This window comes from Salmo trutta, chromosome 16 (assembly GCF_901001165.1).
Source record: "Salmo trutta chromosome 16, fSalTru1.1, whole genome shotgun sequence".
In the NCBI taxonomy this organism is placed as follows: domain Eukaryota; kingdom Metazoa; phylum Chordata; class Actinopteri; order Salmoniformes; family Salmonidae; genus Salmo; species Salmo trutta.
The window spans coordinates 42,985,978-43,008,163 of NC_042972.1; the positions used below are offsets into that span (position 1 = coordinate 42,985,978).

The window sequence follows — 22,186 nt, forward strand, 5'->3', positions numbered from 1 at the left end:
ACTATTTTGGGGGTTTTGTTTTGTTGGTGAAGTCGGACCCGGGGGCTGCCGCTGATGGAACTGGGGATGCCTAAGATGGATCGTTGGGCTGTCATGCCCTAACTGGCTTGAGAGATTTCCTTGCCCCGGTTGACTCGGCAGGTTCTCATCCCACATCATGCTTCAGCCAGCTCGTGGGGCTCCTATGCCTCAGCCGGCCCATACGTTTTTTTGTTTTGTTGGTACGTTGGGCTTGGATTCCGCCACAGATGGAACCAGGGGTGCCTAAGCTGGCTTGTCGGGCTGTCACGCCCTAGCTGGCTCGAGAGGTTTCCTTGCCTCGATTGGCTCGGCAGGTTGCCATCCCATGTCATGCTTCAGCTGGCCCATGGGGCTTCTACGCCACAGCGGGATCGTCACGCTGTTACGCCTCAGCCGAATCATCAGGCTTCTATGCCTTAGCCGGTTTGTCCAGCGTCCATGCCTCGGCCGACCCGTCCAGGTGGGACGCCGGGTGGCGCCCCTAGAGGGGGGGTACTATCATGCCTACTCCCGCTCCCCCAGGCTACCCGTCATTATACGCACCTGTTACCATCATTACGCGCAGATGCGCTCATTGGACTCTGGACCTGGACTCCCTCACTTTGTTGATTGCCCCTGAAAATATATGTCTGCTCCTCTGTGTTGTTCCAAACAGCATTGTTAGTCGTGTCGTGTTTATGTCCAGATGCTGTTCTTGTTCCGTTGCATGTCCTTCTATATTAAATGGTTCACTCCCTGTAGCAGCTTCTCATCTCCTGTGTTGGGCGTTACAGTCTGGGAGAGATCTTTGTCAGGTGTGGCTGATTGGCATAAACATAGCCGGTTCACAGTAAGTCTAGCTAAAGGTGAATTCCTACATAGAGTTAGGTGGTCAATCCCCTATTTTACACACTCCATTTCCTTCTATAAACACTGTTGGTTGGTTTCCTTCTGCCTGACTGTGGACTAGCAACAACAACACGAAAACCAATGGACATCTATGCCACTGAGCCAGCAGATTCAGTTTGTGACTGAACATCGGGTGAATGCTCGCTCACTACGCCAGCTGTGGCAGATGCAACTTTGTTTGGGAGGTGTGAAACGGCAAGAGGATCTGGGTGCTAAACAAAGCCTCAATGCCACCACAAAAACAGGCAAGCCAGCAAAGCAGCCAGCGCTGGATAATGTGGTGATTACAGAGCTTGGATGAGGCAAACTCCCTTCTATTAAAAGCATCATGCTCTGAGCATATTTCAATCTCCGTTTAAACGCTGGATTGCAATGAGTAAAAGAGGCACATTCACCCCTCCTTCACACACACACACACACACACACACACACACACACACACACACACACACACACACACACACACACAAAAGGACACACACTCAGTGACAAGCATTCCAGCTGTAAAGCTGAGAGCATCATGTCTCGAGTGGAGGGGGGTTAATTGGCATGCTTCATTCGATGATAGTCTCGATGCAGAAGTGGGCAGTCTTGCTTTAAGACATGTGATCCAGCTTTCTCGCTCTCTCTCCCGCTCTTCCTCTCTCCCTCGCTTTCTCACTCTCTCTCTCTCTCTTGCTCTCTCTCTCTCTATGGACATTCCCTCTCTCTCCCTTTCGCTCTCTGGCTGGGCTGTATTGTAATACACATATAGACACTACTTAGTGCTTTGGAAAGAGGGTTGAGCCTCACACACACAACCAGAGCAGCTTCTCAATGGGGGGACGGAGCCAAGAGGAGACAGGACTATCGTTCCGCTGGAGCCAATCTCCATCCGTGTCTGAGAAGTGAGGAGGCAAATTAACTCCCTGTCGTCACGAGAGGGCTTTCATCCTCACAGGAGTAAGAAGAGAGAGAAAAGGGAGAGGGAGAAAGAAGGAGAGAAAGGAGTTGCTGTCTGCGCTGATATAAAGGTGACCTGAGCAGCTTTTCATCCTGTAAACCCTGGCTAGTTTGTGACAGAGTGTCGTGGCTGTGAGCTGAGGAGGTTTCTGGTGACTGCACTCTCAGGATTTCAGACGGACAGTGAGAGGAGGGAGCCGAAACAACAGAGCTCCTCAACCTCTTATCCTGCAGCGCTGTGCTCATTTACACCTGGATCTTTGTTGGGAATCTCTGGCCTCAGACTATGGATGGATTTAAGACAGTGTTGTGAGTCTGTTGGACAGACGGTGATACTGACAGCAGGGCTCCTTTTCTTCTGACCAGACAGACCCCTCAGGTAAAGGGTGTGGGGCTATTCTTTGGGACTCTGTTGGTGATTTGTGATTATATTCTGTTCCTTTTGAAAATGTACTTTAATTTAAACAAACGGATTATGGAGCTCTTTTAAGATAAGGTTTAGCTGTCATGTTTGTAAGAAGTAGAAGGGCTCCATGAGCCACTGTATTAAGATGACAGGTATGAGCTGTGAGCAACAGACAGGCAGAGCATGTGACATGACCTGCATACATGTGTGGGATTGAACTACTGTATGGTTTAATGAGGAGTGTAGGCTATGGACATTCCAGATATGGCGTGTTTTTGGACATTTCCTGTTGCCTGATATGCTGAAAGTGCCATGCAGTTCTAAGTAGGCAGAGATGTCAGTCTTATGCTGCTACTTATGGAACACAATAGGCTGTAATATGCAAATGTTCTAGCCCAGACCAAGTTGATTTTTAGAGTCTATTCTTTATTCATTTTAATGCAAGGCTATATTACAAACAGTTATTAGTCTTTATTGAGATGTGAAATTGACACATGAAATCCATATCAAGTCTATTCCATTGCCATTTTTATACAGGCTATCCTAAGCTGAACCGTGTCAAAGGCATTTACTTACCATGTAAAATTGCCCCTTTACAACCATGTTGTAGGGAAAGCTAAACATCAGCAGGAAGCCTATCTTGTGCAGAGACGGTGCGCAGGTGTGTCCGAGCAGGGGCCATTGCACTACGTGTCTCGTCTAAATTGGCCGGACATTGGATGCTTGTAAGAAAGGCAATGTAACATCCATTCCACAACCATCAAGGCGATATAAATCAATGGTCTAATTAGACCACAAAGAGACAACCAAACGGCTCGTTAAACAGGCGCAAATGGCCAATCCTGCATGAAGTGCGCATGGTTCTTTATTCATCAAAAACCACAAGAGGTAGGGATTCAAACTAAAAGTCATGTGTAAATGAATTTCTTTACATAGCACTGACATGGTGATTTTTATTTTTTTATGTGGCTACGATTAACTCATGAAAGTTGTCCATTTACATTGAAATTCATAGGCCTAAGCCTGTGTGGTCCAAATATCTTTCTGGGTCTCCTCTCCATCCGTATTCTCTCGCGCTGTCGGTCAAGACAACATTCCTTATTTGACATAAATGCATGCTGACAGTCCAAGAGTTGCTCAGAGCTGAACTGAAAGGAGGGGAGGACCGAAAGAGCAGCTTCTTCTCTTCATGCCGTTGTTCAGGTTAAAGATTCCTATTTTTTTCAGGAACAAGGCAGTTTGCCAGAGAGAAACACAGCGCTGTAAAAAGCATTCCCTGGGGAACAGTTCACATTTCCACAAAACTGCGGATTACAGCGGATTTATTGCAGGAGAGGGGATTACAATATGCCGTTAATAATTATATGATTAATTTCTGCTTGTTGAATATTCAGTAGGCTAGTCTCAATGTCATTTCAGGGTAGATGAAGGTCTACTTTTTCTCAAACTGACATACACATACCAAATTTCTAGCCTATAATTTGGAGAGAAAAAAATCTAGATAGGCAGCTACACCGCCAGAGTATGTGATAGAAACAGAATAGTCTAAATAGGCTACATGTGTAAATGATTCCCCACTTCAAATAGTCTTTGAAGCAATTGTTTTCACAATTTAGAAATGTGAAACTGTTATTCAGTAATAACTCAGAAGTGGTGTAAAACAGGCATTATAGCCGACTAAGCACGGACCGACTCCGAGGTCTTTTGAAGGTCTGTTTTTGGTGGTGTCTGGACCGGATGTTTTGTGGGTCTGGACCGGCCTTGATTTCACAACCAATCTGAACTAATCATAGACCTAAAGTACCATTCAAAAGTTTGCAAACACACCTACTCATTCAAGGGTTTTTCCTTTCTTTTTTACTATTTTCTACATTGTAGAATAATAGTGAAGACATCAAAACTATGAAATAACACATATAGAATCATGTAGTAACCAAAAAAGTGTTAAACAAATCAAAATATATTTGAAATTTGATATTCTTCAAAGTAGCCACCCTTTGCCTTGATGACAGTTTTGCACACTCTTGGCATTCTCTCAAACAGCTTCACCTGGAATGCTTTTCCAACAGTCTTGAAGGAGTTCCCACATATGCTGAGCAGTTATTGGCTGCTATTCCTTCACTGTGCGGTCCACCTCATCTCAAACTATCTCAATTGGGTTGAGGTCGGTTGATTGTGGAGGCCAGGTCATCTAATGCTGCACTCCATCACTCTCCTTTTTGGTCAAATAGCCCTTACACAGCCTGGATGTGTGTTGGGTCATTGTCCTGTTGAAAAACAAATGATAGTCCCACTAAGCGCAAACCAGATTTGATGGCATATCGCTGCAGAATGCTGTGGTAGTCATGCTGGTTAAGTGTGCCTAGAATTAGAAATAAATCACTAACAGTGTCACAAGCAAAGCACCCCCACACCTCTCCCTCCGTGCTACACAGTGGGAACTACACATGCAGAGATCATCCGTTCACCTACTCTGCATCTCACAAAGACACGGCGGTTGGAAACAAAAATCTCAAATTTGGACTCATCAGACGAAAGGACAGATTTCCACCGGTCTAATGCACATTGCTCATGATTCTTTGCCCAAGCAAGTCTCTAATTATTTTTGGTGTCCTTTAGAAGTGTTTTTTGTCGTAGCTGGTTGAGAGAATGTCAATAGTGTTCAAAGCTGTCATCAAGGCAAAGGGTGGCTACTTTGAAGCTAAAATATATATTTAATTTGTTTAACACTTTTTTGGTTACTACATGATTCCTAATGTGTTATTTCATAGTTTTGATGTCTTCACTACAATTCTACAATGTAGAAAATAGTAAAACTAAAGAAAACCCATGCACTGAATAGGTGTGTCCAAACTGTTGAATGGTACTGTATATGTTTGGTTCAGATTTTGTCCTATCCGGCCTTGATTTCAAAGTCCACAGACATACTGTCCGTACCAGATTTAATTTGGCCCAAACATAGACGTCTATAATTGGTTCAGATTGGTTCAGTCCGGACCTGACCAAATCTGAACCAATCATAGACATCTATGTTTCACAAGTTTGGACAGCACAGTGCAGTAGAGCACAGCAGACTACAGTACATTACAGTAAAGTATAGTAAAGAAACAGACTACAGTACTGTAGAGTACAGTACAGTAGATTACAGTAAAGTAAAGAAAGCGTACTGTACTCTACTGTGCTCTAGTAGGGATGTGCATCTTTCCCCTTGAAGACGATTCGATTCATATCTAGATACTGTACATGGGCTCCGATTCAATGCAGGAATAATATGCTTTAGTTTGAAATGATTCAGTGCAATTCGGTTTGATTAGAGGAACGATTTGGTTCGATGTGATATGATCCGACACACTAACATTTGTTGCATAAACACGTGTGTGTGTTTGTGTGTGTGTGTGTGTGTGTAAATGATTTAAATGTTTATGGTGTTTGTAAGCACCTGAGCTGATCCATAATGTCACGTTCGCTATCTTCAAATTCCCTGTCGTAAATTAACCAAGGCGCAGCGTGCCGGTAATTCCACATTCTTTTATTGAAGTGAAACTGAACAAAACAAAAACCAGGTAAACAGAATCAAACGTGACGCTACTGAGGCGCACACAAAACACACACAGAAAATAATAATTACCCACAAATACAGGTGGGGAAAAGGCTGCCTAAGTATGATTCCCAATCAGAGACAACGATAGACAGCTGCCTCTGATTAGGAACCATACTCGGCCAAACACAAAGAAATACATGACATAGAATGCCCACCCCACACCACACCCTGACCTAACCAAAGTAGGGGAAATAAAACGCCTCTCTCAGGTCAGGGCGTGACAGTACCCCCCCCCCCCCCCCCCCCCCCCCCCCCCCACCCGGGTGGCATCTACCCATGGTGGAGGGTCCGGGTGGGCATCTACCCATGGTGGCGGCTCCGGTTCGGGGCGTAGCCCCGGCTTTTGTCCCCCACATACATCACACCCTGACCTAACCAAAATAGAGGAAATAAAACGTCTTTCTCAGGTCAGGGCGTGACACATAAGGTAGACTGGGCATCTACAACCACTACATTTCCACTATCAGATTAGGGGGAGCAATGTATAGGCTACTTTTTGTCCACTTTTGATCTGAAATCACCATCACCCACTAATTAACTTGTCGTTTTTGCAGATTAAAAGTAATTCAGCCAGTAATGTATCAATATTTATCTTAAGGAATTTGCTATGACATAGCAAATGAATTGATAGAACAAATCAAATGGTTTTGACCATTTACACATTTTTACTGGAGTGAGATTCTCTTTTCCTCCCACATTGACCATGCAGTGTCAAGGCTGTGGGTAACTGGTGAAAGGAGTCAGGCACAGGAGAGCTGAGATGCGTGGACAAGGTATTTAATACAGGATAACACCAGTATAAACACAATACTACGGTGCGGGAAAAATACCGGTACCACGAAATAAACGGGCGTAATAACAAAGCCAGGCAACAAAATACCAGCCGTCAGTAACAGCCTGAACAATAGAACAAACACGCACACAAACATGGGGGAAACCAGAGTGCTGAATAATGAACACATAATGGGGGAATTGAAACCAGGTGTGTAGAAAACAAAGACAAAACAAATAGAAAATGAAAAGTGGATCGGCGATGGCTAGAAGGCCGGTGACGTCGACCGCTGAGCTCCGCTCGAAGAAGGAGAGGGACCGACTCCGGCGGAAGTCATGACATGCAGTCACAAAAGTGATTGCTGTCCTAGTTATGGAATTATCAACTTTACCCTGTATATCTAAAAATGACCATATACACTGATTGTTTGAAGCAAAAGTACCAAAACTATTGCTCATTCTGAACCTGAACAATCAAAACAAAATCTAATGTGTTCACTGTGGGGACGACAACGGAAATGGTCAGATGACGCAGATGCTAAGCTACAGGACTGTTTTGCTAGCATAGACTGGAATATGTTCTGGAATTCTTCCGATGGCATTGAAGAGTACACCACATCAGTCACTGGCTTCATCAATAAGTGCATCGATGACTTCGTGCCCACAGTGACCATACGTCCATTTCCCAACCAGAACCCATGGATTACAGGCAACATCCGCATGGAGCTAAAGGCTGGAGCTGCCGGACACTTATTAGAAATCCTGCTACGCCCTCAGATGAACCATCAAACAGGCAAAGCGTCAATATAGGACTAAGGTTGAATTTTACTACACCGGCTCTGATGCTCGTCGGATGTGGCAGGGCTTGAAAACGATCATAGACTACAAAGGGAAACCCAGCTGTGAGCTGCCCAGTGACGCGAGCCTACCAGACGAGCTAAATGCTTTTTATGCTTGCTTTGAGGCAAGCAACACAGAAGCCTGTATGAGAGCACCAGCTGTTCCAGATGACTATGTGATCACGCTCTCCATAGCCGATATGAGCAAGACCTATAAACAGGTCAACATTCACAAAGACGCGGGTCCAGACGGATTTCCAGGACTTGTACTCAATGCATACGCGGACCAACTGGCGTGTGTCTTCGCTGACATTTTCAACCTCTCCCTGGCTGAGTCTGTAATACCTACATGTTTCAAACAGACCACCACAGTCCCTGTGCCCAAGAAAGCAAAGGTAACCTGCCTAAATGATTATCGCCCCGTAGCACTCACGTTGGTAGCTATGAAGTGCTTTGAAAGGATGGTCATGGTTCAAATCAACACCATCATGCCGGAAACTGTAGACCCACTCCGATTCACATACCGCCCCAACAGATCCACAGATGAATCAATCTCATACACAATCCACACTGCCCTTTCCCACCTGGACAACAGGAACACGTATGTGAGAATGCTGTTCATTGATTACAGCTCAGCGTTCAACACCATAGTGTCCACCAAGCTTATCACTAGCTAAGGACCCTGGGACTAAAAACCTCCCTCTGCAACTGGATCCTGGACTTGCTGACGTGCCACCCCCAGGTGGTAAGGGTAGGTAACAACACATCCACCACGCTGATCCTCAACACTGGGGACCCTCAGGGGTGCTTGCGTAGTCCCTGTACTCCCTGTTCACCCACAACTGTGTGGCCAAGCACTACTCCAATACCATCATTAAGTTTGCTGACGACACAACAGTGGTAGGCCTGATCACTGACAGCAATGAGAGGAGGTCAGTGACCTGGATGTGTGGTGCCAGGACAACAACTTCTCCCTCAAAGTGATCTAGGCAAAGGAGATGATTGTGGACTACAGGAAAAGGAGGACCGAGCACGCCCCCATTCTCATCGATGGGGCTGTAGCGGTGCAGGTTGAGAGCTTCAAGTTCCTTGGTGTCCACACCACCAACAAACTAACATGGTCCAAACACACCAAGACAGTTGTGATGAGGGCAGGAGAAAACCAATTCCCTCTCAGGAGACTGAAAAGATTTGGCATGTGTCCTCAGATCCACAAATGGTTCTACAGCTGCACCATCGAGAGTATCCTGACAGGTTGTATCACTGCCTGGTATGACAACTGCTCGGCCTCCGACCACAAAGCACTACAGAGGGTAGTGCGTAAGGCCCAGTATATCACTGGGGCCAAGCTTCCTACCATCCAGGACCTCTATACCAGGCGGTGTCAGAGGAAGACCCTAAAAATTGTCAAAGACTCCAGCCACCCTAGTCATAGACTGTTCTCTCTGCTACCGTATGGCGGTACCGGAGCTCTGAGTCTACGACAAAAAGGCTCCTTAGCAGCTTCTACCCCTAAGCCATAAGACTGCTGAACAACTAAACTAATCATATACCCCCCCTTTGTTATTACACTGCTGCTACTCACTGTTTATTATCTATGCATAGTCACTTTACAAATTACCTCAAATAACCTGTACCCCCACACATTGACTCAGTACCCCCTGTATATAGCCTCATTATTGTCATGTAAATGTATTGTGTTGCTTTTTGATTGACTTGATTGTTTTACTTTAGTTTGTTTAGTAAATATGTTATTAACTATTTATTGAACTACATTGTTGGTTAAGGGCTTGTAAGTAAGCATTTCACTGTAAGGTTGTATTCGGCGAATGTGACAAAAAAAAGTGATTTGATTTAATACAGCAAATTAACTTTTTGTCCTTAATACAAAGTCTTATGTTTGGGGCAAATCCAATACAAAACATTACTGAGTATCTGAGTGCTTGTAATCATTAAGGACTGAGGAGTTTTTCAGGATAAAAAATTAACTAAATAAAGCTAAGCACAGGCAAAATCCTAGAGGAAAACCTGGTTCAGTCAGCTTTCCACCAGACACTGGGAGATGAATTCAACTTTCACCAGGACAATAACCTAAAACACAAGTCCAAATCTACACTGGAGTTGCTTACCAAGAAGAATGCAAATGTTCTTGAATGGCCAAGTTACAGTTCTTGACTTAAACCTACTTGAAAATCAATGGAAAGGCCTGAAAATGGTTGTCTAGAAATGACCAACAACCAATTTGACAGTGCTTGAAGAATTTTGAAAAGAATAATGGGTAAATATTGCACAATCCAGGTGTGGAAAGCTCTTAGAGACTTACCCAGAAAGACTCACCGCTGTAATTACTGCCTAAGTTGCTTCTACAAAGTATTGACTTATGAAAATTTGATATTTCTGTATTTAATTTTAAATACATTTGCAAAAATGTCTAAAAACATGTTTATCATTATGGGGTATTGTGTGTCGACGGGTCAGCAAAAATATCTGTTTAATCCAATTTTAAATCAGGCTGTAACACAACAAAATGTGAAATAAGTCAAGGGGTATGAAATCTTACTGAAGGCACTGTAGATAAACAAAAACATATCACAGCCATAGCAAATAATTCTGTATATGTTACTGAGAATGTTATTGTAGTTGAATTGGTGTGTTGGTTTATTGTGTAGGTTGGACAACTTTGAACATCATATGTGCCAGTTTTAAAGCTTTTGAAAAAGCTAACATAAGTGAATGTGACAGATGGGAGCAATAATAAATATTCTATGTAATCTTCATTTGGCTCCTCTTTCCTAAATTAAATGCAAAAAAAATAATATTATTGTGATAATGCTTACTTCATTGAGAATGTACGTGCAGTTGGTCATAGAATCACAAACCCCAAAATATGCATTTTCAACATCCGTAAATTCCATATTTTAAATTTTTATTCAGAACGGAAAATAAACTGATTTCATGGTCCGGAAAATACGTATTTTCAATGTCCGGAAAATAAGTCCTTTCATCATTCATTCAGAACTGAAAATGAACCTGATTTCAATGTCCGGAAAATATGTATTTTCAATGTCTGTAAAATACAGTATGTATTTAAAATGTCAGAAAAACACGTTTTTTCACCTTTATTTCAGAACCTAAATTGAGCCAACTTCAATGTCTTTTCAGCTTCATTTTGCTTACTGGGAGGTCTCTTTAGGTCTGCTGAATCTTTGCCATTTATCAATACTATAACATAAAAAACTACCAAGAGGACAACACAACGGCAATCTGTGCCATACTATGGTCCAAACGGGTTTCACGAACAAGGGAGATGGCGAGAAGGCGCTGGACAACAATCTTTCAGTTGAAGTCAGGTATTTTCTTTTACGGCAATTGATCAGTGTTCAGCAGTTGACTTGATATAAAAGGTGTCAATATTTATTTTATTTGTATTTTAATTCACCTTTATTTAACTAGGTAGGCTAGTTGAGAACAAGTTCTCATTTACAACTGCGACCTGGCCAAGATAAACAAAGCAGTGTGACACGAACAACAACACAGTGTTACACATGGTATAAACAAACATACAGTCAATAATACAATAGAGAAAAAAAGTATATATACAGTGTGTGCAAATGAGGTAAGATAAGGGAGGTAAGGCAATAAATAGGCCATAGTGGGGAAATAATTACAATTTAGCAATTAACACTGGAGTGATAGATGTGCAGAAGATGAATGTGCAAGTAGAGATACTGGGGTGCAAAGTAGAAGAAAAAAAATAACAGTATGGGGATGAGGTAGTTGGATGGGCTATTTACAGATGGGCTATGTACAGGTGCAGGGATCTGTGAGCTGCTCTGACAGCTGGAGCTTAAAGTTAGTGAGGGAGATATGGGTCTCCAGCTTCAGTGATTTTTGTAAATCGTTCCAGTCATTGGCAGCAGATAACTGGAAGGAAAGGCGGCCAAAGGAGGAATTGGCTTTGGGGGTGACCAGTGAAATATACCTGCTCGAGCACGTGTTACGCGTGGGTGCTGCTATGGTGACCAGTGAGCTGAGATAAGGCGGGGCTTTACCTAGCAAAGACTTATAGATGACCTGTAGCCAATAGATAGATAAAATACTCTCAAAGGCATAGTTCAATCAAATTACAAAATGACACATTGGTTTCCTTACCCTGTAAGCAGTCTATGGACAACGTGTGATAGCACTCCATGCTTTGGTTTTGTTTCCCTGGCATTGTTTCCAAATGCTAACGTTTTAGCATTTGTGTCACAAATCTGATTCATGTCATGGTACCGATATTAGCATTTTTCACACATCATGTCCAAATCATCTAAAAGTTTCTAAAATGTATATGATTTGAACATACTGTGCAAAAAATGCTAATAACAGTACCATGACTTGAATAGGATTTGTACCACAAATGCTGAAACGTTAGCATTTGGAAACAATGCCAAATAAACTAAACCAAAGCATGGATTGCCGTTTGTGGTAGATGGTGGCAGATTATGGTAAATTGCGTCATTCTGGCAACAATGGCTAACACTCAAATAACGTGCCATAGAATTCTGTGGCACCCCGCAAGCTGTGCTGCAATACGCCACAACTTTTAAAGAAAGAACCACTGTATCTTTCAACTATGCTGTGATGTTTAACATACAATTTGAATCTATCTAATCAAATATAATCCACAGCTTGCGAGTTGAAGATAAATACTTTTACTAAGAGTATTAGTGTATTATTAACTGACTGACCAGGTCTCTCCAGATCTCCCAACAATGCTATTTCTAGGGTCAACTTTTGATTAATGTTGTGCTTTTTCAGCCATTCCCGAACCTGAGACCGGAAACTGGTTACCTGAGGGCTATACCAGAAGAAGGGTATATTGATTATGTATCCTCACAACAGAATTCGCAGAGCTGCGGTGATTGTATGCTCTAAATATTTAACATTTTGTTGGTGGCAAGAATTCTGTACAATAATTTTAGCTGAAAAGCATGAAGTCTTGAACCTTGCGTCATTTTATATCACTCATTCCCCCTGTGCCATAAAATCGGTACATCAAAAATCTCTTCCCAGCTGAGCTGCGATGATTGTATGCTCTAAATATTTAACATTTTGTTGGTGGCAAGAATTCTGTACAATAACTTTAGCTGAAAAGCACGAAGTCTTGAACCTTGCGTCATTTTATATCACACTGTCACGTTCTGACCAGAAAAGGGGTTATTTGTTATTGTAGTTTGGTCAGGACGTGGCAGGGGGTGTTTGTTTTATGTGGTTCGGGGTTTGTTGGGTTATGTTATTATGTATGAGGGGTGTTTGTTTAGAGTGTTCCGGGGTTTTTGGGCTATGTTTATTTCTATGTTAGTTCTAGTCGTTCTATGTCTATGTTTAGTTATGGGGTTGACCTTCAATTGGAAGCAGCTGCTCCTCGTTGCTTCTAATTGAAGGTCTTATTTAAGAGGGGTGTTTTTCTATGGTATTTGTGGGTAGTTGTCTCCTGTTTAGTGTCTGAGCACCTGATAGGACTGTTAGTGTCGTTCGTTTGTTTTGTATATGTGATGGTTTGTTTTTCCTTCTTCACATTAAATAAGAAGATGAGTATACACGTTCCTGCTGCATTTTGGTCTGATCCTTACGACACCCGTTACGCACTCATTCCCCCTGTGCCATAAAATCGGTACATCAAAAAGCTCTTCCCAGCTATTTTGCAATCTGTATAGCACAGCTGTCAACATTCTGGTCCTCAAATGAAACTGGTATACTTTTTTGGGGTAATGCTGTAATTAATTGGCTGTAATCTTGGATTGTGCGGAACTTCCCATAACTCTGATAACTCCATGAAAGACATAACTCTACCCTTCCAATTTACTATGCAATTTACAAACACTCTGAGATTGTTTATCAGTATGGGACTAGGTCACTTTTACAAATGAGGATGTGGAAAATCTACTGAATGACTGGGATGCAGTTTTGGAAGGCTATAGTGAATTCAGGACCAAGCATGTTTCAGAGTAGAATTAAGAGGAGAGGAGGTAGTAACACCTGGAGAGGTGGAGTTATTATTCACTGTGAGGAAGGCGAGCGAGGCATGGGTCCATATGTCGGCCTTCAGCAGCCGTTAAGCGATCGTTAAATGAATGGCCAAGGTGTCTCATCATGCCTTTATCTGTGGAATGGAAGCATACATTTTGGGCCTTTATATTTTGAGTTGGCAGGCTACAGTGTGTACATGGTGTGAAGATGATGATCAAAATTGGTTGATTTCTGATCTTTGGTTTAAGTAGTGTCTATTTTCCAATTGCACAGGGTTGTTTGGAACTCACAAAATATGTCCATCGTTGGAGAGGTGACTGTGTTGCGGGTAATATCTTTGCTACAAAGGCAACACTAGGGATGTAATGGTCCTATTTTCTCTGTAGCTACCCCATACACAAGTCTGGGATATTCTTTTGTCTGTCTGAGTCATAATCATTTTCTGTTCTCATGTAGTATGGTGATTTTTGACAAGTTTGACCTTGTCACTTTCTCTTCACATGGAGTTGTTTTGATTGTCCTGGGATAGCCCTCCCCATGTTGGCCATGTCGATCAATGCTTATACCTGTTTTTTCTTCTAAGAGCCACTGTCCCTGATTTCCTCTCCTAACCTTTCTCATTTGTTTTGTGTTTCTTTTCAATATTCCTTCCATGTATTTTGTGGGTCACCCTCCATCACCCCCTCAGTCTTTTCTATCTCCTCCATTAGACACCCTCTGCCATGTCTCTTTAACCCTCTACCTTCCTCCTGTAGCTGTCCCTGCCATGTCTCTTTAACCCTCTCTCAGTCCTTCTGTAGCTGCCCCTGCCCTGACATGTTTCTTTAACCCTCTGTCTGCTCTCCCCCTGTAGCCGCTCTGCCACCCTGCCTTGTCTCTTTAACCCTCTCTCTGCCCTCCTCCTGTAGCCACTCTGCCACCCTGCCCTGCCATGTCGCTTTAACCTTCTCTTTGCACTCTTTCTGCAGCTGCTCTGCCATGTCCTGGTTCCTGGGCCTGTGGATTAGCCTAGGCTTCCTGCTGCTGTGCCAGGCCACACTGTACGAGACTATCCAGCAGCACCACATTCCGCGGCCCGGACGCAATGCCATACAGATCCTGGGTGAGCCCCTGTCTCTGTTCTGTCTGCCACATCACATTGTACCCAGTACCCAGCCAGTCCTCTCAGGGGACCTCCCTGAGAAGTGTCATTGTAAAATAATGCTATGGTACCATTCACTGTGTCCCTGGTGGATACAGTGAGAAAACAGTCTTCTGTCTTTTTGTAATAGCGATGTTTTTTTATTGTGGTTTGAAACCACTATGGCAGCTACTGTGAGAAGAAGAATAGTGCCCTGTGGTTGCGTTCATTTTTATACTTGTTTGTTTCTATAGATGCTAGCATGGTATAATGGATTGTTTGTTTCTATAGATGCTAGCATGGTATAATGGATTGTTTGTTTCTATAGATGCTAGCATGGTATAATGGATTGTTTGTTTCTATAGATGCTAGCATGGTATAATGGATTGTTTGTTTCTATAGATGCTAGCATGGTATAATGGATTGTTTGTTTCTATAGATGCTAGCATGGTATAATGGATTGTTTGTTTCTATAGATGCTAGCATGGTATAATGGATTGTTTGTTTCTATAGATGCTAGCATGGTATAATGGATTGTTTGTTTCTATAGATGCTAGCATGGTATAATGGATTGTTTGTTTCTATAGATGCTAGCATGGTATAATGGATTGTTTGTTTCTATAGATGCTAGCATGGTATAATGGATTGTTTGTTTCTATAGATGCTAGCATGGTATAATGGATTGTTTGTTTCTATAGATGCTAGCATGGTATAATGGATTGTTTGTTTCTATAGATGCTAGCATGGTATACTGGATTGTTTGTTTCTATAGATGCCAGCATGGTATAATGGATTGTTTGTTTCTAATGGTTCATTGCTTATGGCTCCAGCTCTACATACAGTACGAGTCAAAAGTTTGGACACACCTACTCATTCAAGGGTTTTCCTTTGTTTTCACTATTTTCTACATTGTAGAATAATAGTGAAGACATCAAAACTATGAAATAACACATATAGAATCATGTAGTAACCAAAAAAGTGTTAAACAAATCAAAATATATTTGATATTTGAGATTCATCAAAGTAGCCACCCTTTGCCATGATGACAGCTTTTGCACACTCTTGGCATTCTCTCAATCAGCTTCATGAGGAATGCTTTCCCAACAGTCTTGAAGGAGTTCCCACATTTGCTGAGCACTTGTTAGCTGCTTTTCCTTCACTCTGTGGTCCACCTCATCCCAAACCATCTCAATTTGGTTGAGGTCAGGTGATTGTGGAGGCCATGTCATCTGATGCAGCACTATCACTCTCCTTCAGCCTGTAGGTGTGTTTTGGGTCATTGTCCTGTTGAAAAAGAAATTATAGTTCCACTAAGCGCAAACCAGATGGGATGGTGTATCGCTGCAGAATGCTGTGGTAGCCATGCTGTTTAACTGTGCCTTGAATTCTAAGTAAATCACCAACAGTGTCACCAGCAAAGCACCCCCACACCATCACACCTCCTCATCTATGCTTCACGGTGGGAACCACACATGCGGAGATCAACCGTTCACCTTCTCTGCATCTCACAAAGACACGGCGGTTGGAACCAAAAATCTCAAATTTGGACTCATCAGACCAAAGGACAGATTTTCACCGGTCTAATGTCCATTGCTCGTGTTTCCTGGCCCAAGCAAGTCTCTTCTTTTTATTAGTGTCCTTTAGTAGTGGTTTCTTTGCAGCAATTTAACCATGAAGGCCTGATTCACGCAGTCTCCTCTGAAGAGTTGATGTTCAGATGTGTCTCTTACTTGAACTCTGTGAAGCATTTATTTGGGCTGCAATCTGAGGTGCAGTTTACTCTAATGAACTTATCCTCTGCAGCAGAGGTAACTCTGGGTCTTGAGCTGTTCTTACCATAATATGGACTTGGTCTTTTACCAAATAGGGCTGTCTTCTGTATACCCCCCTAACTTGTCACAACACAACTGATTGGATCAAACACATTAAGAAAGAAAGAAATTCCACAAATGAACTTTTAAGAAGGCACACCTGTTAATTGAAATGCATTCCAGGTGACTAACCCTTGAAGCTGGTTGAGAGAATACCAAGAGTGTGCAAAGCTGTCGTCAAGGCAGAGGGTGGCTACTTGGAAGAATCTCAAATATAACATCTATTTTGATTTGATTAACACTTTTTTGGTTACTACATGATTCCATATCTGTTATTTCATAGTTTTGATGTCTTCACTATTATTCTACAATGTAGAAAATAGTAAAAATAAAGACAAACCCTTGAATGAGTAGGTGTGTCTAACCTTTTGACTGGTAACTGTATAACTACTTTATCTTCAAGGTTGTTTTTATTGACATTCTCGTACATTCTTTGGAGTAAATCTTTTTTGCTTGGAGTTGATTGTAATGTTTAAGCTCAGCTGCAGCTGCTGTTTTGATCAGAGGTTGGAACTCCCCCTCAGCCCCAGATAGACAAAGAGCACTTTTTAACGGGAGAGGATTCTCAGTGTGGGGAAAGAGTGACTGCAGCATCCTGAATCTATCAGACTAGCTGTTTGGTTGGTACGTAGGACAAGCTCTAGGCTAAACTCCCCATCAGTATGCTATGAGTGCAGGCTGCTTTGATCACAGTGGCTCACATGGAAATTACAATTATGTTTCTCTCTCCCTCTCTGGAAACATTCAACAATTAAATCCAGTTCCTTGTTGACTGTGGGGGCAAAAGGGGAGGGTGTCAGTGAGGTGGGTCTGATTCTCCCTGTTTATGTGGCAGTAGACAGTGGTGGAAAAAGTACCCAATTGTCATTATTGAGTAAAGGTAAAGATTCCTTAATACAAAATGACTCAAGTAAAAGTGAGTCACCCAGTAAAATATTACTTGAGTAAAACTCTAAAGGTATTTGTTTTAAAATATACTTAAGTATCAAAAGGGAATATAATTGCTATAATATACTTAAGTATCAAAAGTAACAGTAAAAGTATAAATAATTTAAAATTCCTTACATTAAGCAAATCAGACGGCACCATTTAAAAGCACTCCAACACGTCATTTACAAACAAAGCATTTGTGTTTAGTGAGTCCGCCAGATCAAAGGCAGTAGGGATGACCAGGGATGTTTTCTTGATAAGTGTGTGAATTTGACCATTTTCCTGTCCTGCTAAGCATTAGAAATGTAACGAGTACTTTTGGGTGTCAAAATGTATGCAGTAAAAAGTTAATGATTTTCTTCAGGAATGTAGTGATGTAAAAGTTGTCAGAAATATAAATATTAAAGTACAGATACACCCCAAAAACTACTTAAGTAGGACTTTAAAGTATTTTACTGAGGTACTTTACACCAGTGGGAGCAGAGTTGTGGCGTTCTCTCCCCAGCCATGTGTCTTTGGAAGCGGCAGAAACAGGCTCCTTTAAGCTTTTAACAATGACTCGCTCCCCGCAGCTGCTGACAACAACAGTATTCCAAACCCCTTTCACCAGGAAACCAGCTGCTGACAACAACAGTATTCCAAACCCCTTTCACCAGGAAACCAAATCCCAACACTTGTTAAACATTGATGCTATCTATCTGTACGGTCTCATTCTCCGAGCCGTGCTGCACCATGGAGTGAAACGACAGTAATTGAAGCACAAGGCCCAAAAAAGGCATTGATTTTTCCGACTTGTGATGTCAAGGCAAGTATGTTGATAATGAATTAGCTTTTTAACATAAGAACCGCCTGCACCTAGAGAGGTCAGCTGTGGGTGAGAAAAATATCCTCCTGTTCTAGTTTTGTGAACGTTATGGTCAGAGATCAGCTCACACACACACACACACACACACACACACACACACACACACACACACACACACACACACACACACACACACACACACACACACACGCACACACTTCTTCTATCCTTGTGGGAACCTACAATTAATTTCCATTCTGAGAGCAGGACTGTTCAGTCTGAGAGTAAGACTGTTTTGTCTGAGAGCAGGACTGTTTAGTCTGAGAGTAGGACTGTTCAGTCTGAGAGTAAGACTGTTTAGTCTGAGAGTAGGACTGTTCAGTCTGAGAGTAAGACTGTTTAGTCTGAGAGTAAGACTGTTTTGTCTGAGAGCAGGACTGTTTAGTCTGAGAGTAAGACTGTTTAGTCTGAGAGTAAGACTGTTTAGTCTGAGAGTAAGACTGTTTAGTCTGAGAGTAAGACTGTTTTGTCTGAGAGCAGGACTGTTCAGTCTGAGAGTAGGACTGTTTTGTCTGAGAGCAGGACTGTTCAGTCTGAGAGTAAGACTGTTTAGTCTGAGAGCAGGACTGTTCAGTCTGAGAGTAAGACTGTTTAGTCTGAGAGTAGGACTGTTCAGTCTGAGAGCAGGACTGTTCAGTCTGAGAGCAGGACTGTTCAGTCTGAGAGTAGGACTGTTCATTCTGAGAGCAGGACTGTTCAGTCTGAGAGTAGGACTGTTCAGTCTGAGAGTAAGACTGTTTTGTCTGAGAGCAGGACTGTTCAGTCTGAGAGTAAGACTGTTTTGTCTGAGAGCAGGACTGTTCAGTCTGAGAGTAAGACTGTTTTGTCTGAGAGCAGGACTGTTCAGTCTGAGAGTAGGACTGTTTTGTCTGAGAGCAGGAGTGTTCTGTACTGTGAAAGTGGATGCAGCTCTGATTCTTGGCACAGAAGAGCAATGGATGCATTTATTGTTCAGTTTGCTATGGAGAAGATTGGGATGGTCAATCAGCAGCATGTACACAGTGAGTACTGTCACTGGCTTATTTTCAAATTCTAGAATGATAGAAAGGCTAAGTTAAACTCAGGCTATCTACAACTAACAGTGATAAAGCATTACAATAATTGGTGATGACACGTTACAATACATACAGTATAATCACCATTGGATGTGTTGACATTCACTATCATAATCAAAAACCACTCCAAATTTATTTTGCCTTTATGTTGGCCGGGTGATGGACACTTGTTTGTTGTTGTTGTTTTACTGCACTTTCAAGGCCTTTTAAGTGCTCATCAATCTTACTCATGTGCATACTGGCGTTAACCGATCTAACGAGAACTGCTTTCTCGGAATTGAAATGCTATGATGAATATTTGTATTAGAATTGATTTTATAATCTTAGGATGCTCTCTGGTTTCAGCGACCAGACTATGTGATATAAATATACTGTATACAGTGTATGTAGACAGACGAGAGTGAGATCTCAGATTGATAAACACTTTGGTTTTATGCTTGGCTGTTTTCTGGAATCAAATACAATTGAATGGATAGTCATAATTGAAAAGGGGAAACGTTAAACAGAATTCAACCGTGATGCATCACATTTACCTGACATAATGCATTACACTGTCAGATCCTTTCATCTGGTTACATACATGCTTTTGATGCTGAGAACATTGTACACATCTTTTTAAAAAAGGAACTTCACATGTCACGGTTCATATGTTACGGCTCAAAGTGTTTGAGGTTGGCTACAACTTCTGGCAGTCAATACACAAAACAAATAGCCCTGCATGTGAGTGGTTGTGCCTTGTGGGCTGGACTCAGTCAAACTTGCCTTTGATGCAGTATTTCTGTTTACACAACTTCTGGCCTTGTACACACGTCTTATTTTGAAAACATCCATGTCTATCACATATTTAGAATATTGCAATATTGCCTACTCTATATGCATTATTTTCTAACAAAGGTGTTACATTATTGTTTGATTGACAGGCATTTGTTCTGTACCAGAAAGAAGCCTTGAATGAAGGTAGTGTGGATCTCGATATGGAGGCTGATTTTTGCACTGGCTACCTGAGTTCTCTGGCTGAGTGAGTGAATGGTGCAGTAGCTCTCTGTGTTCAGATGAGGGTGTGGATATATCTCTGCACAGGGGAAGTGAAGGTCATGTTGAGCAAGGTACAAATGTAATCCTCAAGCCTGTTCAAGCATCTAACAATGTTTGAAAAACCGGCTTATCCCCTCCTGCAACAGCCAGCTGACAGAATGCCACTGTGCAGTACATGCATACCGAAAATATATGAGAGAGATAGGGGTTTTCAACCTCCATTTCTTTATTTATTTGAATATTTCAGTGACAAATATGCTGGTCAAAGTTGAGGCTGGGATTGAGTAACGAGTTGCCTGACTGCTCCATCACCTACTCAGGAAGTGGCGCCGCTGCCTTCCCATGAGCCTCTGCTCTGTGGCCTCCCCTGCGTCCCCCGCGCCAGGAAGATTGATGGCGACCTGATTCTGGGCAGCCAATTCTGGTCTCTCAAGAAATAATCCACTACATTGACAGATGAGGGGAATGTGACATGACATACAAGCCCAGCTCAGCTCTCTCCTCACCTGCCAACCAGCACAGTACTGCCAGGAACATTCCTGAAGAAAGCAGGCTGCTGCTGTGGATTTTACTGGACACTCTGCAGCCCAATAGAAGGGTCAAACTGTAACATCCAAAGGTATATGGATAGTTTTTGTTTGCAGGAGTCGGATTGGAATCAAACATTTCTTTACAGTCAGTTTTATGTTCAAATGCCACTGAATATTTAATTGTTTCCCTTCCAAATAGAAGTGCATTGTCATTGTGTCTCCTATCAATGCCCACAGGGAGGATATTGAATACAATGGCGAGGCAGTCGGTTTATGATAGTGGCAGAACTGTTTAAGGTGCCCTTAGATCTCTGAGGGCACTAGCTGATTCCCATTCCAGTGTAGGCAACAATATTACGATTTACAGGATCATACACCATTATTAGTTCTGATGGAGCCGTCTTCAGCTGTCATTTTCACAAAACAAATCCGTTGTTATCAGACACAATTAGAAGTTAATTGCTGGTTGCAGTGTCGGTGCTAAACTGTCTCTCATTGTTGATGAAATCAGCAGAACTGGTGACAGACAGGTTAGCCAGTTGTTTTCCACATTCTCCATGAAGATGCAAGCAGCCACTTGGTGTGACTGTGAACTAATGATGTGATTAGGAATCACTTGATTCATCCTTGTAAAAAAATATATTCAGAGGGAAATTGTGAGATATAGGCTGCTTCAGGAAGTGGGGGGCTGAGGACTTTGTTTTGGAGCAATTCATGCAGATGTTTTTATGGTTTATAGCATAAGGTGAATAGGTCATGAATTCCATATTGAAGCTAGTCTCTCATCGAACGATTATGTGTATAAACCGAGAGAATCTGTCAGGACCGAACGGGATGCATAGGATAAGACTAGCAGTAGTTCCAGTGTTTGGGTTTTTCTTCACTTGTTATTTGGTCAAATCATGATTTCGAATTTTGGAAGAGGAGGGGACAATTGACCAGTAACTTGCAAAGAGAGAGGGTGGAGCTCCTCATTCCGATTCTGCTCCTTGTTCTAGCATTTCTTAATCTCTTCTCTTAACATGTACTCAAGCAGCCAACCAATTATGTGATACTTTAGTTCTGGGTTAACCAAGATTATACTGCAGCAAACATGGCTTACCCATAGCATTTATAAAATGGTTAAAATGATTTAATCCATTGATTTTAAATAGATCATAATGATTAACCTATTCACAGATGATTGGAAGGTGCTTTAATGAGCTTCATGTTCAGTGTACCATGTGATATGCAAAACTCCCTCAGTCTGGGAAAACTCTTCAGGCATAAAAAAAAACATGAAATTACTATGATTATC

General features: G+C 42.1%; 1 protein-coding gene across 2 annotated transcripts in view; it reads left to right on the plus strand.

Annotated features, from left to right (window-relative positions):
- The first annotated feature begins 1,595 nt into the window (after nt 1-1,595).
- The window catches only part of LOC115150778 (chemokine-like protein TAFA-1), a 256,384-nt gene continuing 235,793 nt past the window's right edge, over nt 1,596-22,186 (plus strand). The window contains exons 1-2 of one of the 2 annotated variants that reach the window (XM_029694447.1): nt 1,596-2,230; nt 14,452-14,585. In XM_029694447.1, coding sequence (XP_029550307.1) covers nt 14,462-14,585 — 124 coding nt within the window. In that variant the 5' untranslated portion in view covers nt 1,596-2,230; nt 14,452-14,461. The remainder of the gene's footprint in view (nt 2,231-14,451; nt 14,586-22,186) is intronic. The other variant, XM_029694450.1, reaches the window with a different exon arrangement.